Genomic DNA, 19784 nt, shown 5'->3' on the forward strand with positions numbered 1-19784 from the left:
TCGAAATTAAAGCATGCGCATGAAAACTTCGCATCGTGCAATAGGAGTTTGTCAAATTATCAGATAACGTATATAAGTACACTGAGTTAACCGTTTCAATACATCTAACTATCTAACCGTGAGAAATTGTTATTGCGTAGATACTAAAAATTATACATCAATGACAGCTACATTTACTAAGGAATCTAATGTATTATATTATGGAGGTTGTAAAAAAAACTTTAAACTTAATTAAAACGTGTTTGACTTTAAAATTATTTAATTATGATTAAATTGTATAATTTAATTTAAATATTATTTAACACGGTGTTATAATTATTATACAGATAGTCATTTTGTTTCAAAGTCAACTAAAATGGTAAAATCAAATATATTAGTCATAGCATTGAAATTAATACGTATTATTAAGTTTTAATCTGATTTTGAGTATCAAGTATTAAGTTTAATTGGCCTTCCCCTCATACCACAACAAAAATAAAAAAAATAGTCACACAAGCTTTTCTCGTGTCTTGTTGATTCAAACAACTTTAAAATCTCCTCACCCACCCATCACACTAAATATTCAGCTTAAATGAACTTAGTTATCTTAAACCAAATGATAAGAAGTTTCAAATATATAAACAAATTAACTGTTTAAAAGTGTTTTATAAATATTTCTATTTTATTAATAGCGAAACAATTACCGCGAATGTAAAATCGTGAAATAATAATGGCGAAAATAAAAACAACAAATTTTAAAAAAGAGCGAAAATATACGATTAGGCATTTAGTTAGTGAAAAAATTTTTTTAAAAACCATTAGGTTAGTGACAAATTATATGCTACACCATTTACAAAGTTATTATTATTATTAGTATTATAATTTGTAATTAACAAATAAAGTCTTTTAGCACAGTCCTTGTACTCTTTTTTCTGTGGTTGTTCTCCAGCATTATACTGTTATCGTTTCAATTCTTCTAAATTTTTAATTTTCTTTATGCCGTCAATAAATTTCCATATAGTAGGATGGTTACCTCCTAAAGAATATAGAAGTTACACATTGACGCACTGCTGAACTACAACTGTATTAACTTGTCTTAGCTCAAATATGATACGATTGATAATCTTATCTCGGTATATTTCCAATATTAAAATAGTTTTAATAGTAACTAAGATAGTACATTGACGATAACCCGATACGACCGTGGGTACTGGGTACATATATATTAATTGCGCCAGAAATTACAGGTAAAAATAAATTTTATTAAGTTATAGTTTTATATTTTTAAATTATAAAAATCTGTAGTTTCGCTATTATACATAATCGCTTATTTTAAAATTCACTATTTTTATTTTCGCTATTATCAATTCACGATTTTTACATTCGCGGTTTATTGTTTTACTATTTTGGTCTATAACGTAAAGATGTATGGTTTTGACAAGAACAGAAACTACCTAGAATACCTAGAATACTATAACTAAGTTCAGTATGTTTAAGTTAGATAAATAAAAAATTAAAATATAACACATCATTTATAACATATTATATAAATAGATAAATATTTGCGGTTTATGCATATAAAATGAAATTTCAATTTTTCAAAACATATATCTATAGACTAAAACATACCTAAACTATCTATAACAATATATTTTTCATTATAACTACATACAGAATACAGATATATATCGTATATATAAATATTTATTTTATGTAGTTATAATAATAATACCCGTGTTTTTCGTATTTTCTATAGAATTCGTATATTGAATAATACGAAAACTAATGATATGTAATTACGCCGAAAATACTATTATGTTTTTGAATGATTGATTAAAAAAAAATATGACAAGCATAACTAACTGAATCATAATAATTCACTAGTATTTATCTAGCAGCATCCTATCTCCTGGTTAAATATGCATTATTTTTACATTAATTTGTTATAAATATTTAATATGTTATAACTTATAAGTGTAAATATGTGCGATTAAGAATAAGATTTGTGTAACATACGAGCATCTCACTAGCTTTTTAAAACAGCTACAATAAGAATTAATACTAAAATGATTATTAGCGTTGCGGTCATTCATCATAGAAAAAAGTAGAAAAAATTCTTGATGGGGTCTGGAAAAAATGTGTAAAAACAAAAATGGAAAACTAGTATTTTCTGGTAGAAAGAACAGAGAACAAATTAATGATGGTCTTAATGACTACAAGTTTAAACTTATGACGTACTATTATTTTTCATTTTCAACAAACATAAATAGAAAATAAAATTTAAATGTTTATAAATAGTTCCAAAAAATCCAAATATTTTAAAAATAATGAATAATGTGTAAAAAAAAATCTTTTATAATTATATTATGGTAAAAATTTCAATCTTGACGATATTCCTTTATGGGTTACAACAAAATAAATCAAATCAATTTTCTTAAATACTGGAATATTTCCAAATTTTTAGGTAACAACAGTACTACAAATTTCTTATTTTTAACTCCTCAAAATATCTACTACAATAATTAGATAAAATGTCTACTAGAAACTACCATTTAAGTTGAAAATTAAACTATTAAAGCAAATTTTTGATTCTAAAAAGACGTTAGAAATACAAAAAAACACACGCACATATTATTTCATCATAATTATTTGAATTTTATGTTTACATAAATATATTTTTAATCTCTATTTTGAATGATTGGAAACTAATATGATATACTCAATAAAATACTTATCATTTTTATATTTAGAGTAAAACATAAATATTATGAAGCAGAACTATTCATAATTTAATTTTAAAATTAATTAATTATTTAAAAAAATGTTATTCTTTACTAATCTATAATATTTTAATATTTTAATTCTACTAAAATCTTATTATATTTATAGTTATAATTGATTTTCGAAAAAGTACAACCAATCATCGTTATTTTAACACTACCGGAAATTAATTACACAGATTTCAACGTTAAGTTTCCAATATTATAAACTTACATTACTAAAATGTAAAATATAATCCAAAATGTGAAAACTTGCAAAACAAATAAAACGATAATAAACTACGCAGTTTTCGTGTCCTAAAGTTCCAATATAGCATCCCAACATTTCGACAAAATTTATTTATTCGTCAGGTAATTTAAAAGTTTTTTTTTCAGGAAAAAAATACTAATCTTAATCTAAAAACTTAATGTATTTTGTGATTTTAGCCACAGATACCTAAAAAATATTTTGACAATTGTTTTCTTTTTCTAGAAATAATAACTATTTACTATTTTACATTATCAAGTAAATACTTCGAACTAAAACAATAAATAATTATAGAAAATAAGGATATTATTAACAGATTATATTAAAACTAATAAAAGTTATAATTTGTTCGAAGTGCAGACTGCAAATACTTTTAATAACTATTGTCCATTTAATTTAATTCTGTTTTTCATGTTTTTTAATTAAATTATTTTTAGGTTAAAAAATTATTAAATAAACTACAAAAATTTATAAATATAAAATAAACCTTAGAACTATAGTTTTACAATATTAATAGATCTACTTGTCAAAGTGTGAAATATAATCGTTCAAATGAAAATCTTTTACGAATTTTATTTATAAAATAAATCATTCTACGCTTTTTTTAATAATAATAATAATCTATTAAATGTATAAAACTAAAATAATAATAAAGCGTATTAGTTTAAAGAATTTAGGTTATACACTAGTGCCAAGCATCAATTTTCTCATATTAAAATAATTTTAACATGGTATTAGTTTATTTTTCAAACATAATAAACTCGATTGTTTTTTTTTGTTGTTATGAATTTTAATTATTATGTTATTAATAAAACGTATCAAATACTGAATAATTTAATTTGGTTCACCTATTCCGTCAAAATACCCAACTTTCAAAATGATTCCATTAAGAATATCCCATAAATTATAAAATATCCCCATTCATATTATTCTTGATTGCAAATAATCAATTTTTAATAGAATACATATTTAAAATTCCTACAGTTACGTTTATTTCCATTGCATTTTATTGCTAATTAAATCATATCATACACCTACGGGCTCCAGTTAATTAAAACAATCGTTTTATTTCTGAATCTAAATCAAAACTTATATAACTGTTATTTAATATTTTTGATGCAAAAATTACAAAAAATTAAATTTAAATTATTTTGAACTAAAAAAATATGTATAAATTATTTTACAACTTAAGTAATTTTTCATTCACTTAAATAAAAATAACTAGTATATTATTATAAGTTATAGTGCACTTAGATTTAATACTATTTTTTATAAGTATACACTAGTAATTTAAAATAACCTGTTCGAAAGCATTCTCATTCTGTACATTTGCCTAAGAATTTTGAACGTAATCCTTTAGTTTTAAATTGAATTAACTAATGGTATATACAATAAATAATAGCGTATTATATAATTAAAATATTTTTTAAGAAATTTTTGTTTATTTGGCTTATTTGTTATGATTAAAAATAAGATTACATTATAAACAATTATAATTTAAATGAAGATTATTTTAAATTAGGGATAATTTCAATGGGTATATTTAAAACAATTATATATTGAGGGTGCATTCAAACAGTATAAAATAAGTTTGATTATTATAAATTTGTAACTAATATATTAAATAAGTTATCCATATGATTAAATGTAATGAAATATTAAAAATATAAGGATGCCATATTATACCATAGATCAACGCCGGTTTATTAAGTATGGTATATATAGCTACGGATTATCGGTATTAGTTTGACACTAGAGCTACTTAGGTCAGTGGAGACAAGCATACGGATGTCAAGTGGTCATTCGTTCAGTCTCATATCTCCTTTACCAAAATGTCATCATTATAAAGTCATAACTATTTATTTTGAAATACCAGAAAAGTTAACTCACTATACCAATGTAGCTGAATTGCCTATTCATAACGCCGTGGTATTAAAATTTGTTGTTATTATTATTATTTTTTTAACAATAAAATAAAATTGAGCGGTGTTAGGTACATAATATTTTTGTTTTTAAGCTGTTTATTGTCAGTTTTCTCAATATCAAGGAACGTACTATAAATATTATGTAAAATCGTGTAGATTTGTTAAAAATATAAGGAATGTAATTAGTAATTTTCTATTTCAATCATAATATTATACACAATATGATTATTTAAATACCTAATAATAATATAAACTACCAATTATAATATTGTAACCTTTTGACATTAAATGCTATTCAAAACCAGTTTTTTGAAACTAAATATTACTTATTTTTCATACTATTTTAAGGTTACTTATTTTGGACTGAAAAATCTTGAATGAAGGAACTTCTAGAGTGATAAAATTATCATGTTTAACACATTATTGCTGTTATAATCAATATATTTTTTACGGACAACCTTATAATTGGTGGTATATGTGCCGTAATATGAAGCGTATCTAGCTAGTAACTCATGTGATTAAACTTAATCCACACTCCACAGTCCACAGTGAGATATTTTACCAATGTACTATACTTATCGTGGTGGGCTGTATATTATGTCTACAGTAATAATGGAAGATTGGCGATCCTACTACTAATTTTGGAAACTTGCAAACGTTTAGTACAGTGAAATTAATTTCAGTAGAAGCTCAATATCCTCAACCTCAAAGTCGATGAGCATAGAATAATACAAATGACAAATGGTAAATTACTTGAATTGGACATTGGGTGACCAAGTAAATGAAAGAATAATTTCTCTTTAGATAAGTACTCAAGAGTTTATAAATGATTACTGTAGTTAAGCGTTTTGATTATTAGACATTCGTTAAAAGTAGTAAAAGTAAATCCATCGATTTTTATCACAGAAATAAATTCGTTTTTCAACTTGGAGAAATAAGTGAATATTTAAAATATATTTAGGTGCTAACCTATAATGGGAGTTTCCCAAGTGCGTTCCGAAATTACCTTTTTTTAATGTTCCGAGTGTATCCGAAATAAGGTAACACCCGAGTGCGTCCTCCCAAAAAGGTAATATTTTTGACATAACCTTAGTGCATCCCAGTTTATTAAGAGTTATCCAGGGTGCACCACGAGGAAGTTACAAAATTGTTGGTACAATTCCATCGCCTAATATAAAATTTTAATATTTTATGAAATCTTAATTTATAACTGCCAATAATTTTTATTTGCTTACCGTGTTGGCTTACCATGTTATCCAGCAATGATGATATTTTTCAAACTCTGATTATATTTATATTATTAAATATTATAGCACTACTTCGCATGTAAGTTCAATAACACTTATTGACCGTAACTGAGTAAATTTTAGTCGTGCTAAATTATTATTAAAGCTAAAATTAAATGCAATTTTCCCACAGTTTCAGTGTTTCACAATCATATCTGTAAAAATTAAGTACCTATAAAGTATTAAAGTTATAGATTTCATCCACAATATTTGATCGCCAAGCCTGTATATTGAAAGATCTATTTGATTATTTCATCCTAAATAAGTACCTAGCTAAGGACCAAGAACACACTCGGGTGATTCAATAATATAATTTGTCGATAAGACTGCGGACGTATTCGGGCTATAAAAAAGGTAAAAATTAAAAACGGGGCGCACTCAAGATAACCCCTTATAATTAATAAGATTATTGACGACATTAAACGATTTTTTTGTAACCTTGCATAGACTTCACAGTTCTCTGAGACGAGAAGGCGCTGAAAACTTCAAAAAGAGAATAATATAATGCGAGAACAAATTAATTTTCATCAAAAACTACAAATATTACATATTTTAATGTTTTGATAAAATAGTTAAAAAAATATTTTTTTTATTTAATTATTTTCAACAAATATTTAAGATCGCCATTTTTTTTAAAAAATTGACGTTTCAACATTTTAATTTCATTAATCTCTTGATTTTTAATATTTTTTCTAGTTTTGAAAAAAGTGTTCACCGACAAAGATACCACTATCGTATTAAATAATTCGCAGTTTTTTTTCAAAACTAGAAAATATATTAAAAATTAGGAGATTAACGTCAATATTTTCAGAAAAAAATAACTACAAAATGGCTAACTTCATTTTTTTTTTTTTTTTTTTTTTTTTTTTTTTTTTTTAATAATGAAATAAAAAAATATATTTTTTAACTTTTTTACCAAAACATTAAAATAAATTAAAACATGAAATATTTGTAGTTCATGTCCCTATAAATTTTATTAAAAAAACCAAAATTATGATATCTCCATTATTTCAGAAGATTTCGCAATGGGTGTTGTTTGAGGATTTCCTCACGGTACACCCTGAATGTATAGGTATCTATACATAATCTCAATTTATTTAAATATTAAAATATATATCTAATACGAAATTTGATATAATAAAAATAGGGGCGTTACAGGCTATAGTTAACTTATCAAGTACCACAATACTACGAAATCATTATTTTGTAGTCTAAAATATATCTTGAAAATTGTGATTGAAATGATAACTCTAACTATAAAACAAAACATGTGTATCAAATGGTGGTTAGCATGGAACTGATTTTTTATATTTATTATAAAATATTAAAATTGGCGTAAAAATAATTGTAAGCTCTTGTTTATTGTAAACTAATTTTTTATTAAATTCTTCTTTATATTTTGGCATTGATCTAGCTGCTTTGTAATGAAAATAAATAATTTAATATGACCATATATATTATAAGTAATATTAATATAATAATTAAATAAAAGGCTTATAAAAAAAATTATCCATATACATATTTTCAATATTTTTAAATTACATAAGAACAACTTCTGGATAATCTTTTATCAAATTGTTAAACTGTTAAGCTTTTTTACTTTGAAAAAAAATATATTTATCAACATAAATCTAAAAATAATTTAAGTTGTTAAACTTAATAGTTAAATATTTCGTTCATCTATAAATTGCTCAAAAAGACCTAAAATATTTTCAAAATTATATATTAGCTAAAAAATGTAATTTTTAATTTTTGGTGAAAATGTTAATTTTGTATTACAAAAAAAAAGTAAATGATTTGTTAAAATCTGGTATTGCGTATAATATTATATTCCATTTTTCATTTTTTTTTTCTTTATTTAAAAGTACTACAATTTTTATTTTTACCAAACCCTCCCAAAGTTCAATCTGCTCTGTCAAAAACCACCCTATTTTATATGGTTAGCTGCAGAAATCGACCGGTGTCCGGTACTGGTTAAATGTACTAGTGTGATACCTTTAGTTAAAACTAATGTGATTTGTTTTTCCGGTCGACCTCATACGTTTTATCCAGACCCACCAAAACGTATAGTATGACAAAACCCTAATACATTGAAGATTAAAGAATTTTTTCCTGCTTTAAATAGTGTCATCATTTAAAAAAAAAAAGTATACATTTCACGCACATCATTCAAAATTTAAAAATAATTACGTTAAATTATTTCGTTCTAATCACACTTAAAATTTAAATTTTGTTTTTATTAAGAATTAATTTTATATTTATTGTAGTGTTGAAATTTATTATGTTATAGTTAAACCTACTCAACATTACCTATTAAATAATTCAATATTTATTTATCAAAACTTTGGGCTGTATAAAGATCCACCCGACTATGTATATGATCATGTATGTGTATTTAGTATATTCGCGTAATTTAAATTTCAATACTTTGGTTGTTCATAAAAATACATCGAAAAAAGAAGACATCAAAATGCATTTCATCTTTACAAATCAACGCTATAATTGAATTCAAGTCAGTATAGTTCTTATTAATTGTATTTTCAAAATCAAATGTTTAAATGTTTTAAAGATTACACCTATTTTATTTAAATACAATCATTATAATAAATCACTATAACAATAATTCAATACTTAATTTGTATGATGGGTTTATAAGCCAACTAATATAGTGATTCACTAAAAATGTATAAAACTTGTTATGTTGTTTATATTTAATATTTTTAAGTTGAATTTATTCACAGTAATTATTCCATACTCTATGTATTTTACTTCACGTGTTTAAATTTAAAACAACCTAAAATTTAAATTTAAATTAAGAACTATTATTATTGTTGACGCAAATTTTATTATATTTTATGGTAAATATTATTGTTATCATTAGTTTTTTATAATTTTTAATAAAGTGTGGTTTGTTATTATGATATAATTTTTATCATTCTCATAGACATTTTTTTATGACACTATATCAAACAAATTTAACACAAATATCATAAATAATTATAATTTTTCTAATGAAAAATGAATTAAAATAATTATTTTATTTAATTACCAACTTGTTTTATCAAAAATTGCCTGAATAATTCTGCATTTATATATAGTTAAAGAAGTACTTATATAATATATATAATATGTAACATTCAATATGTTCCATAATTTTTTTTTTCAATGTTCTTAATTTATTTTTTAATTTAATTATTGAAAACCTACATAACTACTTATTATAATTCAATATATACGAGTTTAAATTTAAAAAATATTTGTGAAACTAGAGAGTATTGATAAAATATGTTAATATGTATATTTAATAAAACAAAAAATAATAATAATTTAAGCTAATAGTAATAAAGTTTAAAGTGAGATAGGTATAATTGTATAATTTAACTATTTTTTGCGTTATATTGTGTTAATTTGTGTGTAATATTTTACCTATACGATAATACTATATTGAAATATACAACAGCCTTTACATAGTTTTAAATACAATAATTAATTATTTAATCAAGACATTTATTCACATCAATTTTTATATTGATATAATTGATAATAAAATATTATGCATTTGTTAAAAATCTTAAAATATCATTATTATACTTGAGAGGGTAGTCTTCTAGACATTGACCACCTATAAAAACATTCGATCACCATTCATAAACAAGAATGATTGCTTCAGTTTAATGTCTATGTCAACAAAATATCAAGTAGATTAAAATAATACCTGACACTATCGGACCTTGTGTTCGGTGACCAATCTTTTGAATAAGTAAATCTTCGACTACCACCGGTTCTCAGATTTCTCGCGTCATTCCATCGAATGAAATGATGTTTGAACGTGTTCTTTACTTCGGAATTGACAAAGCAGTAAAATATTGCCACCATAAATCCCTACACACAAATGAAAATTAATCACAAAAATGTAAATTTAAAATTCCATTAAAACATAATACAACAATGCATGTACTAAGGATTAAAATAAAACACATATTTTAATAGTTGTTTTAATTATTTAATTTAAAAATATCCTCTGGATATTATTCATTATTATATAATTTTAAATTATAAAATCGCATAAAATCGTAAATCAAGATTCAATTTTTACATTATTTATTAAATATAAAACGTAAATTACATTATTATATTATGCTCTTATTTAAATTACAAATCGTGTGAATATCAGTCAGATTTAGTTCCAGAAGCCTAAGATACCCAACTGATTTTTGCTTAAAAATAATAATAATATCTTTATCAATATAATTGAGCTTACCTGCATAGACAAAAGTGTAGCTCTACCATAAGAATAATAGTTAGCGTAAGTACCGGATTCTGTAGGCCCGACCATGGTTAGTATGTAGGTAACGCCTAACAATGGTATAAGAACTAACAAAGCTTTACTAGCTTTGCGGTATTGTTGGGTTTCAGCCGAATTTGCTGACCTTAGTTTTGTTATTAGTACCTATAAATTTAATATATTATTTAGTTTACTAAAAAAAAAAATAATAATAATAAATTGAAACAAATTAACAGAAAAACGTTTTATTTAAAATATAATATTTACGAGAATTTACCGCCAAAATATGGCGTGACGTGGCTATACGTACGTTTGCATTAAAAATTGAGTAGGTTTTTTTATTATAATCATGACAACAATGAAAACTTTTCTTTAACTCATTATATAAATATTATACCCATTGCTCAATAATAAATGATACTAAAATAACATTCAATATGTTCAAATAATAAATTAGTAAATATATATATGTCCTTATTATCAAAATAAGGAGAATATTTTAATATTAGTTCAATATTTATCTATAAAAAGTAATAATTAATAAATACACTTATAGTTTGTTTATATATACTTTCATATTATATTTATGAATAGAATTATGTGAAATTATATTTATGATACCTTGTTATAACATGGTTTTGTAATATGAAACAACGAAATAGTTGGTATATTCGTAGATTATTATAAAAACTAGTTATATTATGTAAACGCTTAGTTAACATTTTACATTGCAATCAATAAGCCATAAGAACCCCTGATTCTGGTTGATTATTTTATTTCATGAATTAAAAACATACTCAACTTACATTTGTGTTTGTAGGGAGTGTAAGATACTATAATTTTTAAGATATTTCTAATTATTTTTTCTACCATAAATTAAAAATCAAAATTTATAAATACTTATTAACGGTAAAATCAAAATTCAAATCTTTGATTTAAACCTAACATTTTTATATTTAGTACCTACATTTTTATTATATTTATAATTAAAAACATACAATTAAGTTATACTCATATAAAATAAACTATTGTTAAATATTTGATATAGATTTTATTATTAGTTAATTGAAAAAAGATTCTTTGTATTGTTGTAAACCTATAACTGGTATACTAATTAGTTAATAGTCCAATAAAAAAGTCCTAGAACATATCTTATTACCTATATAAGTTTTTTTTAAATAACAAAAATATGATAAAAAATCGATGATATGAACACAACTTAAATAATTCCCTTAATTTACATAACTTTAATAGTTACTCACATGAATTGAATTTTATTAATTGCGCAATATATTAAAACACAATTGAATAAATATTTTTTTTTTTAACTAATAAGATTTCACAACATTATATAACATTCAACTATATGGACTAGATATTATAAATATCATAATAAATAATAAAGTATAGCCAATTTAAATTGCAATAGATAATTATGTAAGCATATTTTTAAAGTCAACGACACAAATAAGCAGCTAATAATTTACAAAAAAAAGTATAATTTTTTTATAATTTAAGAATTTGTATTGTAAACAGTATCTTAGGTCACCTGAAAAATAATTATAAGGCCATAAATTATATACGAATACTCAAATACCACCAAAAAAAGTTAGTCTAGTAGTAGGTTCAAGAACGTTTAATGTTAAGAACTTCTATCAATCTTTCAAACATTAATATATTTGAATGAAGTAGTACTTTTTTTTTTGAGGGGTACTTTGCATTCTTTGCATTTACTACATTATCATTATCATATACATTACTTCCTAGTTCTCTTGCAACATACACTCAGGTTTCACAACTTACTTATACTTATGCATACACAAATTAGTGAAATTTAAACAAAAATTTCGTGATCACACTAACAACATATATGTTACTTGAAGTAGAGTATTTACTTTTTTATTATTTAATGAATATAAAATTATACTTGTTTTTCAAATTATTATTATTATTAGTTTTTTTGTACCATTTATTCTTAAATGTGTTTACATACTATCATTTAAATTGTCTACTATATTATTTAATAGAAAAACTATTTGTAATAGTCAAATAATTAAATACGTTATGGCATTGTAGTATATACTATTTATGCGTTTAAAATTTACATAATGCACCAATAATCTTAAATTATTTATTTATTTACTTATTACAATTACTAGTAAAACTAATATTATAAAGTAAAAAGAAAAAAATTAATTAACTAACAGTTATTTATTTATTGGCATTTAAAGTTTAGATAAGTGAAGTAGTTGACCTTAATTTTAATGATTTCCCCTGCCACTTCTCACCTTTTAAACTTAACTTTGGTTTTATAAATTAAGTTCTGTTTATATTTTTATTTTATTTTTCTTTACATGGATATTTTATTAAACTTATAAAAATTAAAACAAAAATCAACTTACCCACATTATTTTTGACAGAAAAACCAAATTTACTATCAGCACTATTATTGCCGGCCCTTGATAGATCCAATCGTGCACGGGATGTGGAGTCATCCAAGAACAAGAATCGCTTCTTTCCTATAACAAAAACAATAATATATGCTTTAATTTTTCAATTGATAATATTTAATTTTTCGACTAACAAAAAATAATTATTATGTCAATCGTAATAAAAAATATATAATAATATACCTACAAAACGTTTAGATATTTGTATTGAAATAAGTTAAATTATTGAATAGCATAACATTCAACTAGTCCGTATTTTACTTCCAGCATAATCTAACTATTTATTGCGTTGAATAATGCATTTTAACATTAAAATCGTATAAATATTGTTGTATTTGATAATTACAATATAAAATTGTATTTATAATTATTACTATTCAATGTTTATGAATACATTTTGCGCTTTGATAGCTTGGCATTAGTTTTACACTTATAAAAGTTTTAGATTCTGCGATCGCAATGATTTTATGATTAATTTATATCGTGAACATATTTGTATATAAGTAAGAACAACAATTCAAAAATAAAAGTATTATCATAAAATAGGTAAAAAAATTAAGTACATAAATTGTATCACGTAATTATACATTATACTATAAAGCTTTACAAGAATATCATAAATTATAAGAACAAAAATTAAATAAAAATATTAATAATGTAGTTGATAACTACACCTTTATTTGAATTAACTATATTCTTGAGTAAACATAGAAAAACCACCTAAACACTAATAATCAATATTCAAAAAATAATAAAACTATAATTTATAAGATATAGTATGTATATTTTATATAATATTATGTATAATGTATTACCTACTATAATATTAGATACAACATTTCACTGTCTGCTTATTGACATCAACAATTAAATAACCATTCTAAATATTAAATAATTATAGTTTGTTTGTTGATTGCACAGTGTAATCAAATGATTTATTCAATACATCAACACCCATTATCCACTTTCTCTCTACAAAGTTAATACTCAAAATCACTTACAGGGAAACATCAAGTAAATTTGATAGTCAGACTCAACAAAATAAAACAAAAGTATAAAACACTGACTGCCAGCGTGGTGCTAACTACTGTAAATCTCACACAAACATCTGCTATACAGTCCACGATTGATTAAGTCGTATAACTAATAAGATGTCTTAAGTTTGCTCAATGGCTCATGTCATGCCTAAGTTCGTATTGGATTACAAGAAAACCATTTAATGTTTGATACATATCTAAACGAGAAATATAATACTTTTAACATTTCTAACAAATCTGTAACTATATAATACGACACAGCGCGCATTCCAATTCACTCCCACGAATTCCTTTCTATCTACGTATACAGAACATTTATATCCCATCTAGAGTGTAAAGGATTTTGATAAATTTTTATATTTAACTGAAAAATAAAAATTTAAATGTTTGAGATTTATAAAACATATATAAAATTAATTTAAAATATTTATATAAATACCAATTATAGTCGTATGTTATAATTGGCTATTTTACATTCATCTTTTTATTATTTTTGAAATATTGCATTCCACAAGCTTATTCATCATTTGTCTTAGAAGTATATAGTAAGTTAATAAGTAAGAATATTTTTATAAATATCTATCGATATTTATAATATATGAACACAACTAATATTATTTTCTTAGGTCATACTGATCTAAAATTGTCAAAAGATGTCAAATATCAAAGTACTCAGAGCACTTTTTCCTTTTGTTCAGTTACGTGTACTTCTCCAAATTAGAGCTATAGAACTCTTTTTTCTGTTAATCATCAACTTTTGGGACAATAAAAATTCTTTAGTTTTTAATTTTGAATGTGATTCTAGTAGAAAATTGGATCTAGTCAGCACTTAATGGGGTGGTCAAAATAAAAAAATTAATCAAATCTAATCGATCAAAACAATGGGAAATTGAATTCAAAATTCTTCGTAAGTGAATTTACTAATTAAAAATATAGAAAATATATAAGCAATATTATACAAAATAAAAATTAGAAGTTAAAATGTTGACGAAATTCGTCAAAATCACAAAATTTTATAAATTATTTTGTAATTAAAAATTCATAAATAATTTTTTTTATATCGAAGATTTTTATAGCCAAAAATCTTATTAGTTTACTATGAGACTTTGAAATTTAAATTTTTACAACATTACGAGGAACACTCAATATCATCTACTGTACAGTATAGTAGTTATCTAATTTCCTCCTCGTTTTAAATATGTTTCCTATACTCGTATAAACGTTATTATTCTTGTGTATCCATTAAATATAGATAAGTCAATTGTTAAATTCTATAAACATTTTTACAATCTAAAATTTGTTAGGTGCATGGTTCAAGAATTATCTATTGTGCACCAGAGATGTAAAAATTATTATTTAATGTGCATGCGATCTATGACAAATAACAATGATAATTTAAGAATTTAAAGTTATTTTTTAAGATAATATGATGTGGTATACCTACGTTATAATGTTATATATTATTTATTTAATTAATCCGGCAATAACCATTTACAAAATATAAAAATATAACAAAAAATTCAACAACCAAGATACATATAAAAATAGTAATAATACAACATTTCAATAATATTTTAACAATTAAATTCATAAGGCTATAAAATAGAGTCTAATGACAACAAAACTAATACAATTTTTTTAGAAACAATAGAATATTACATTTAAAACTAACACGTGTAGAATTAAAAAATCAAGTGAGTAGGAGATTATATGTATATATATTATACTATGTATGTACTATATGTATTTTAAACATACGAGTATTATAATATCATATCTAAAATGACTAATGTAAATTGTATGGATTATAATAATATTTTTTGTTAATAATTTACTTGGTTTTTATTTTATTTACGATTATTAAATTGCAAAACCCCATTGTAAAATTAGCTTATGGTGTATAAAAAATTATAGCTATATATATTTTTGCTTGATTTTTAATAGGTTAACAACCGTTTTAAATTATTTAAACAAATCATGTACAATTTTTAATCTATTTTTAACATTTTCATTCAAATACTTTCAAATTATTGATCGGTTATTTAAATGTATTGGGCAAGTATCGAAGAAAATGCGCTGGAAATTTAATCAGTCAAAAATGACTAAACGAGTATACTGGTCACTAGAGAGTAGATAAACAATGTAAGTAAAACAACTATTCGTTATTATGTTTCCCCTCTGATCAATTCATATACAACATAAACAACAACTGAAAAATTAGATTTTCCTAGTTTCTATCAATTCCGTCAAACCGTTTTTATCAGTAAGGGGCACGCGTGCATTTGTGTAGTCATCAGCGAACACAGTTCTTTGCTTTTCTAACGGATATAAATTTGTAGTTAACTGTCTAAATGTCACTTTATCCTAATCAAAATCTATCAAAAATAATCGATGGTTTAAAAAATCTTGATGTATATTGAAACAAAAAAAAAATAAGAGGAAAGTTTTAATTTAACTAATACAAACACCTACTATTGAAAACAATCTATTTGATTATCTAATTTACTACTGAAGATGAGACAAAAAAAAATCAGAAAAGTCGTTGTGCTGTATAGTAGGTTTCGAGTGCACTTCATCATTGAATAGGTGTAATGGTTGTGTGATAAATTTTAATTTTATGATAAATCATTAGAAATTCAAAAAAAACAATTCTTAGCGAAGTCAACTTTTATTTCTAAGGATATTTTATAAATTATTTATATCATTATTATTAATCTTATAAACAAATTTTAACAATGTACAAATCTTTTGCCACAGTCTTTAAGTCTCAATACAATAATAAGTAAGTTTCTCTTTTATTTTTGTACTTACAATTTATACTAAGCTAAGGTTAGGTTAGATTAGACCTAGACCTGTGATCTTCAAGCCTTACTTCTAATAATAATAATAAAAACCTCATAATTATTAAAATATAATTTTATTAAATTATTTTAAACAATAATATAATTTAATATTTTATTTTGAATTCTTTTAAAAACTGAATTTATATCATAAACTATGTTCAATATTGTTTTGGAGCAATATTTTATAAGACCCAGTTTGTTTTCGGTTGTTTTTAAATTTGAATTAAAACTAATATCATAAATAAATTATACTATGTACTTAAAAAATGATGATTATAAGTGATGCACATTGTTCAACTTAAACTTAATGTTTCGTTAACAATGTTTTTCCGTCCCAATGATTAAAAAGTTACTAAAGATAAAAAATAAGATTATCAATAAACTTCTAAAAACTTAATTGTTAAACTTTGAGAGGATAAAAAAAAATATTAATTAATTTTTCATTCTTATAATATTTAGTTAACGTTAAAATTCATTAAAATATTAAGCTTACCTCTACTTCAATTGGTGTGATGATCTTAGAAACACCCCAAATAATCATAATTACAAGTGGAAAACCTGGAACATTATAAATATTATTATTTATATTATCGATACTTAGAAAAAAAGTATTTTAATTTAAGTAAATACATTTTTATTTTACATACTCAAATTTATATTATCTTACATTATAACTGGATTGAAATTAATAGTAACGCACAATTAATGTTTCAACAATATTATAAGAGGAAAAAAATATTGTCGAATACCATAAAATAATATAACAATATTGTATAATATGAAAACTAGTTGAATAGTTTTGCTTGTTATTCAATACAAAATAATATAGGTACTTAATAAACATAATATAATAGTGTCCTTTAAAATAGATTCCTGGTTGAGATTTACTAATCATGTATATTTCAGAATAACATTTAAATTATGTTAATCAATATTATGTGCCAAGTATTGCCTACAAATAAAATAATAAATATGTTTATTAAAAAAAAACTATGTCACAATAATTTGAATGTTTTTCATTTTTTCAAATTTTTATTCAAAAATTACTAATCTAATCTTTTTTACGAAAACCTAAAATCTTATCAAATCTAATTTGAATTATTGATGTTTTATTCTATTTGGCTCTATATTGTTTATTCAAAATAATTTAACATAAGCTAAACTAAAAAAGAACTTTTCCAAAGAGACGTTTACAGAGTGTAACAGAAAGACATAGCCAAAAAAACAATTATACTACTTAAACGTATGAGTAAATAATTTAAGAAAATACTCATGTCAGCAAATTCTCAAAAATCATACTTTTAAAAAAGTTATTACGTGTTATTTAAGTTATTATGCATATATATATATTACGCAGTAAGAAATATAGATTATTAGTGTATTAGGAGTTTAAATTATGCAAGATGTTTTTAAAAATTAAACATTATAAAAACGTTTGTTTATAATGCATATTCAAATTATATTAATTAAAATCAATAATTATTATTATGTTATATGTTTATAATTGTAAACTGATTATTTTTTTACATTTTGGACCTATTTTTATAATCATACCTATATACCTATATATATTATTTCTACATATATTGGTTGTCGAATGACGGTTGTTGAGAAATGCATGTACATTTTTTGTTTTTTTTTCTAGCGTGTTATTTCGTTAGAAATAATATATAATCACTTCAAATTACCTAAAATTAAAGTAATTTTATTACGATTTTATTTAAGTAACCAGTTAAGTAACTTTGTTATTTTAATCGCATCTCTTAGTAATGAGTAAATCAACTTACTCAACACTGATTATAAGTCACAGCAAACTTTGGATAAAGTTGTCTGCGTTCCAAAAATAAGTACCTAGTTTAGGAGCTTAGGACCAGGAAACACATATACAAGAATAATCGTACGTAAATACATCGAAAATCAGTTTTATAGGTAAATCAGATATTATAAAGATAATCTTTATCTCATCTAATAATATGTCTATATAGTATTATTTATCTATTATTACCTAACAATATTTTATTCTATGAAAAATCGAAGTAATATTTTCCATCTTAGTCTAATGACGAATATGATAGTCTGCGCAACGCTTTTGCAGTAACATACTAACATCAGATACTACATCTCATCTAGGATTAGTTAAAAAAAATAAGAACTTTCAGAATTTCAATATGATTAGTCACTTAAATTAAAATAATGAAATTAAAATTATAAAGAACCCATCTATTTTTGGAGTTTAATTCGCACCGAGTATCCAATAACTACAAAAAGCTATAGATACATTATTACCATTTTATATGATATTCTGCAAACTTAGTTTTTCGTACTAAATATAGTATAAAAAATAGGAAACATAAACGACTTTTATCAGTTGAACAAGAAATACCTATATGTTTATAGTCGACCCCTCTTTGTATCGAATTATTATGCAAACAACATCAAGTGTTTCACACCTAAAGGTGCATACATTTAAAATTAAGATAGACTTTTAAACTTAAAAGTATATTGGCTATTTTAGTATAGTATAGACTTTCCTTCACAAACATCCTTTATCCTTTTAATATAAATAAACGATACAATTTAAACAGTTATATTATGATTAACGTTTCTAGACACAACGGCGTTGTCGGACAACGTTTTCAGAATTTCTTCATTATTGTTAACTCTACATATTATGTAAAATTTGATTACCAACAATCACAATAATTCTTTCTTAACAGTTAGTGGTTTAACATTTAAAATACAATTTAATCTTGTGAAATCAAAAATATGCCATAGCAACTTAACTACGTAAAGTATAAAAGTTTTAATATAATAATTGGGTGACAGAAATGCTGAATATTGCATAATTTTTACAGCATTTAAAAGGAATTGAAGTTTTATTTTAGAGAAAATAAATCATGATTTTTAATAATCTTTGTTTTTTAGTCTCAAGCGTTACACAAAAGATCATAA

At 23.2% G+C, this 19784-nt stretch overlaps 1 protein-coding gene across 7 annotated transcripts in view; it reads right to left on the bottom strand.

Annotated features, from left to right (window-relative positions):
* The window catches only part of LOC132917848 (diuretic hormone receptor-like), a 78383-nt gene that overhangs the window by 36358 nt on the left and 22241 nt on the right, over positions 1-19784 (bottom strand). For 4 of the 7 annotated variants that reach the window (XM_060978801.1, XM_060978802.1, XM_060978800.1 and 1 more), the window contains 4 exons: positions 17326-17390; positions 12905-13021; positions 10479-10667; positions 9933-10099 (listed from right to left, as the gene is read on the bottom strand). In XM_060978801.1, the coding sequence (XP_060834784.1) occupies positions 9933-10099; positions 10479-10667; positions 12905-13021; positions 17326-17390 (538 nt within the window). Of the gene's footprint in view, positions 1-9643; positions 9840-9932; positions 10100-10478; positions 10668-12904; positions 13022-17325; positions 17391-19784 lie in introns of those variants that run through there. The other 3 variants (XM_060978803.1, XM_060978806.1, XM_060978805.1) reach the window with 2 other exon arrangements.

The sequence above is a fragment of the Rhopalosiphum padi genome, chromosome 1 (assembly GCF_020882245.1).
Source record: "Rhopalosiphum padi isolate XX-2018 chromosome 1, ASM2088224v1, whole genome shotgun sequence".
NCBI lineage: Eukaryota > Metazoa > Arthropoda > Insecta > Hemiptera > Aphididae > Rhopalosiphum > Rhopalosiphum padi.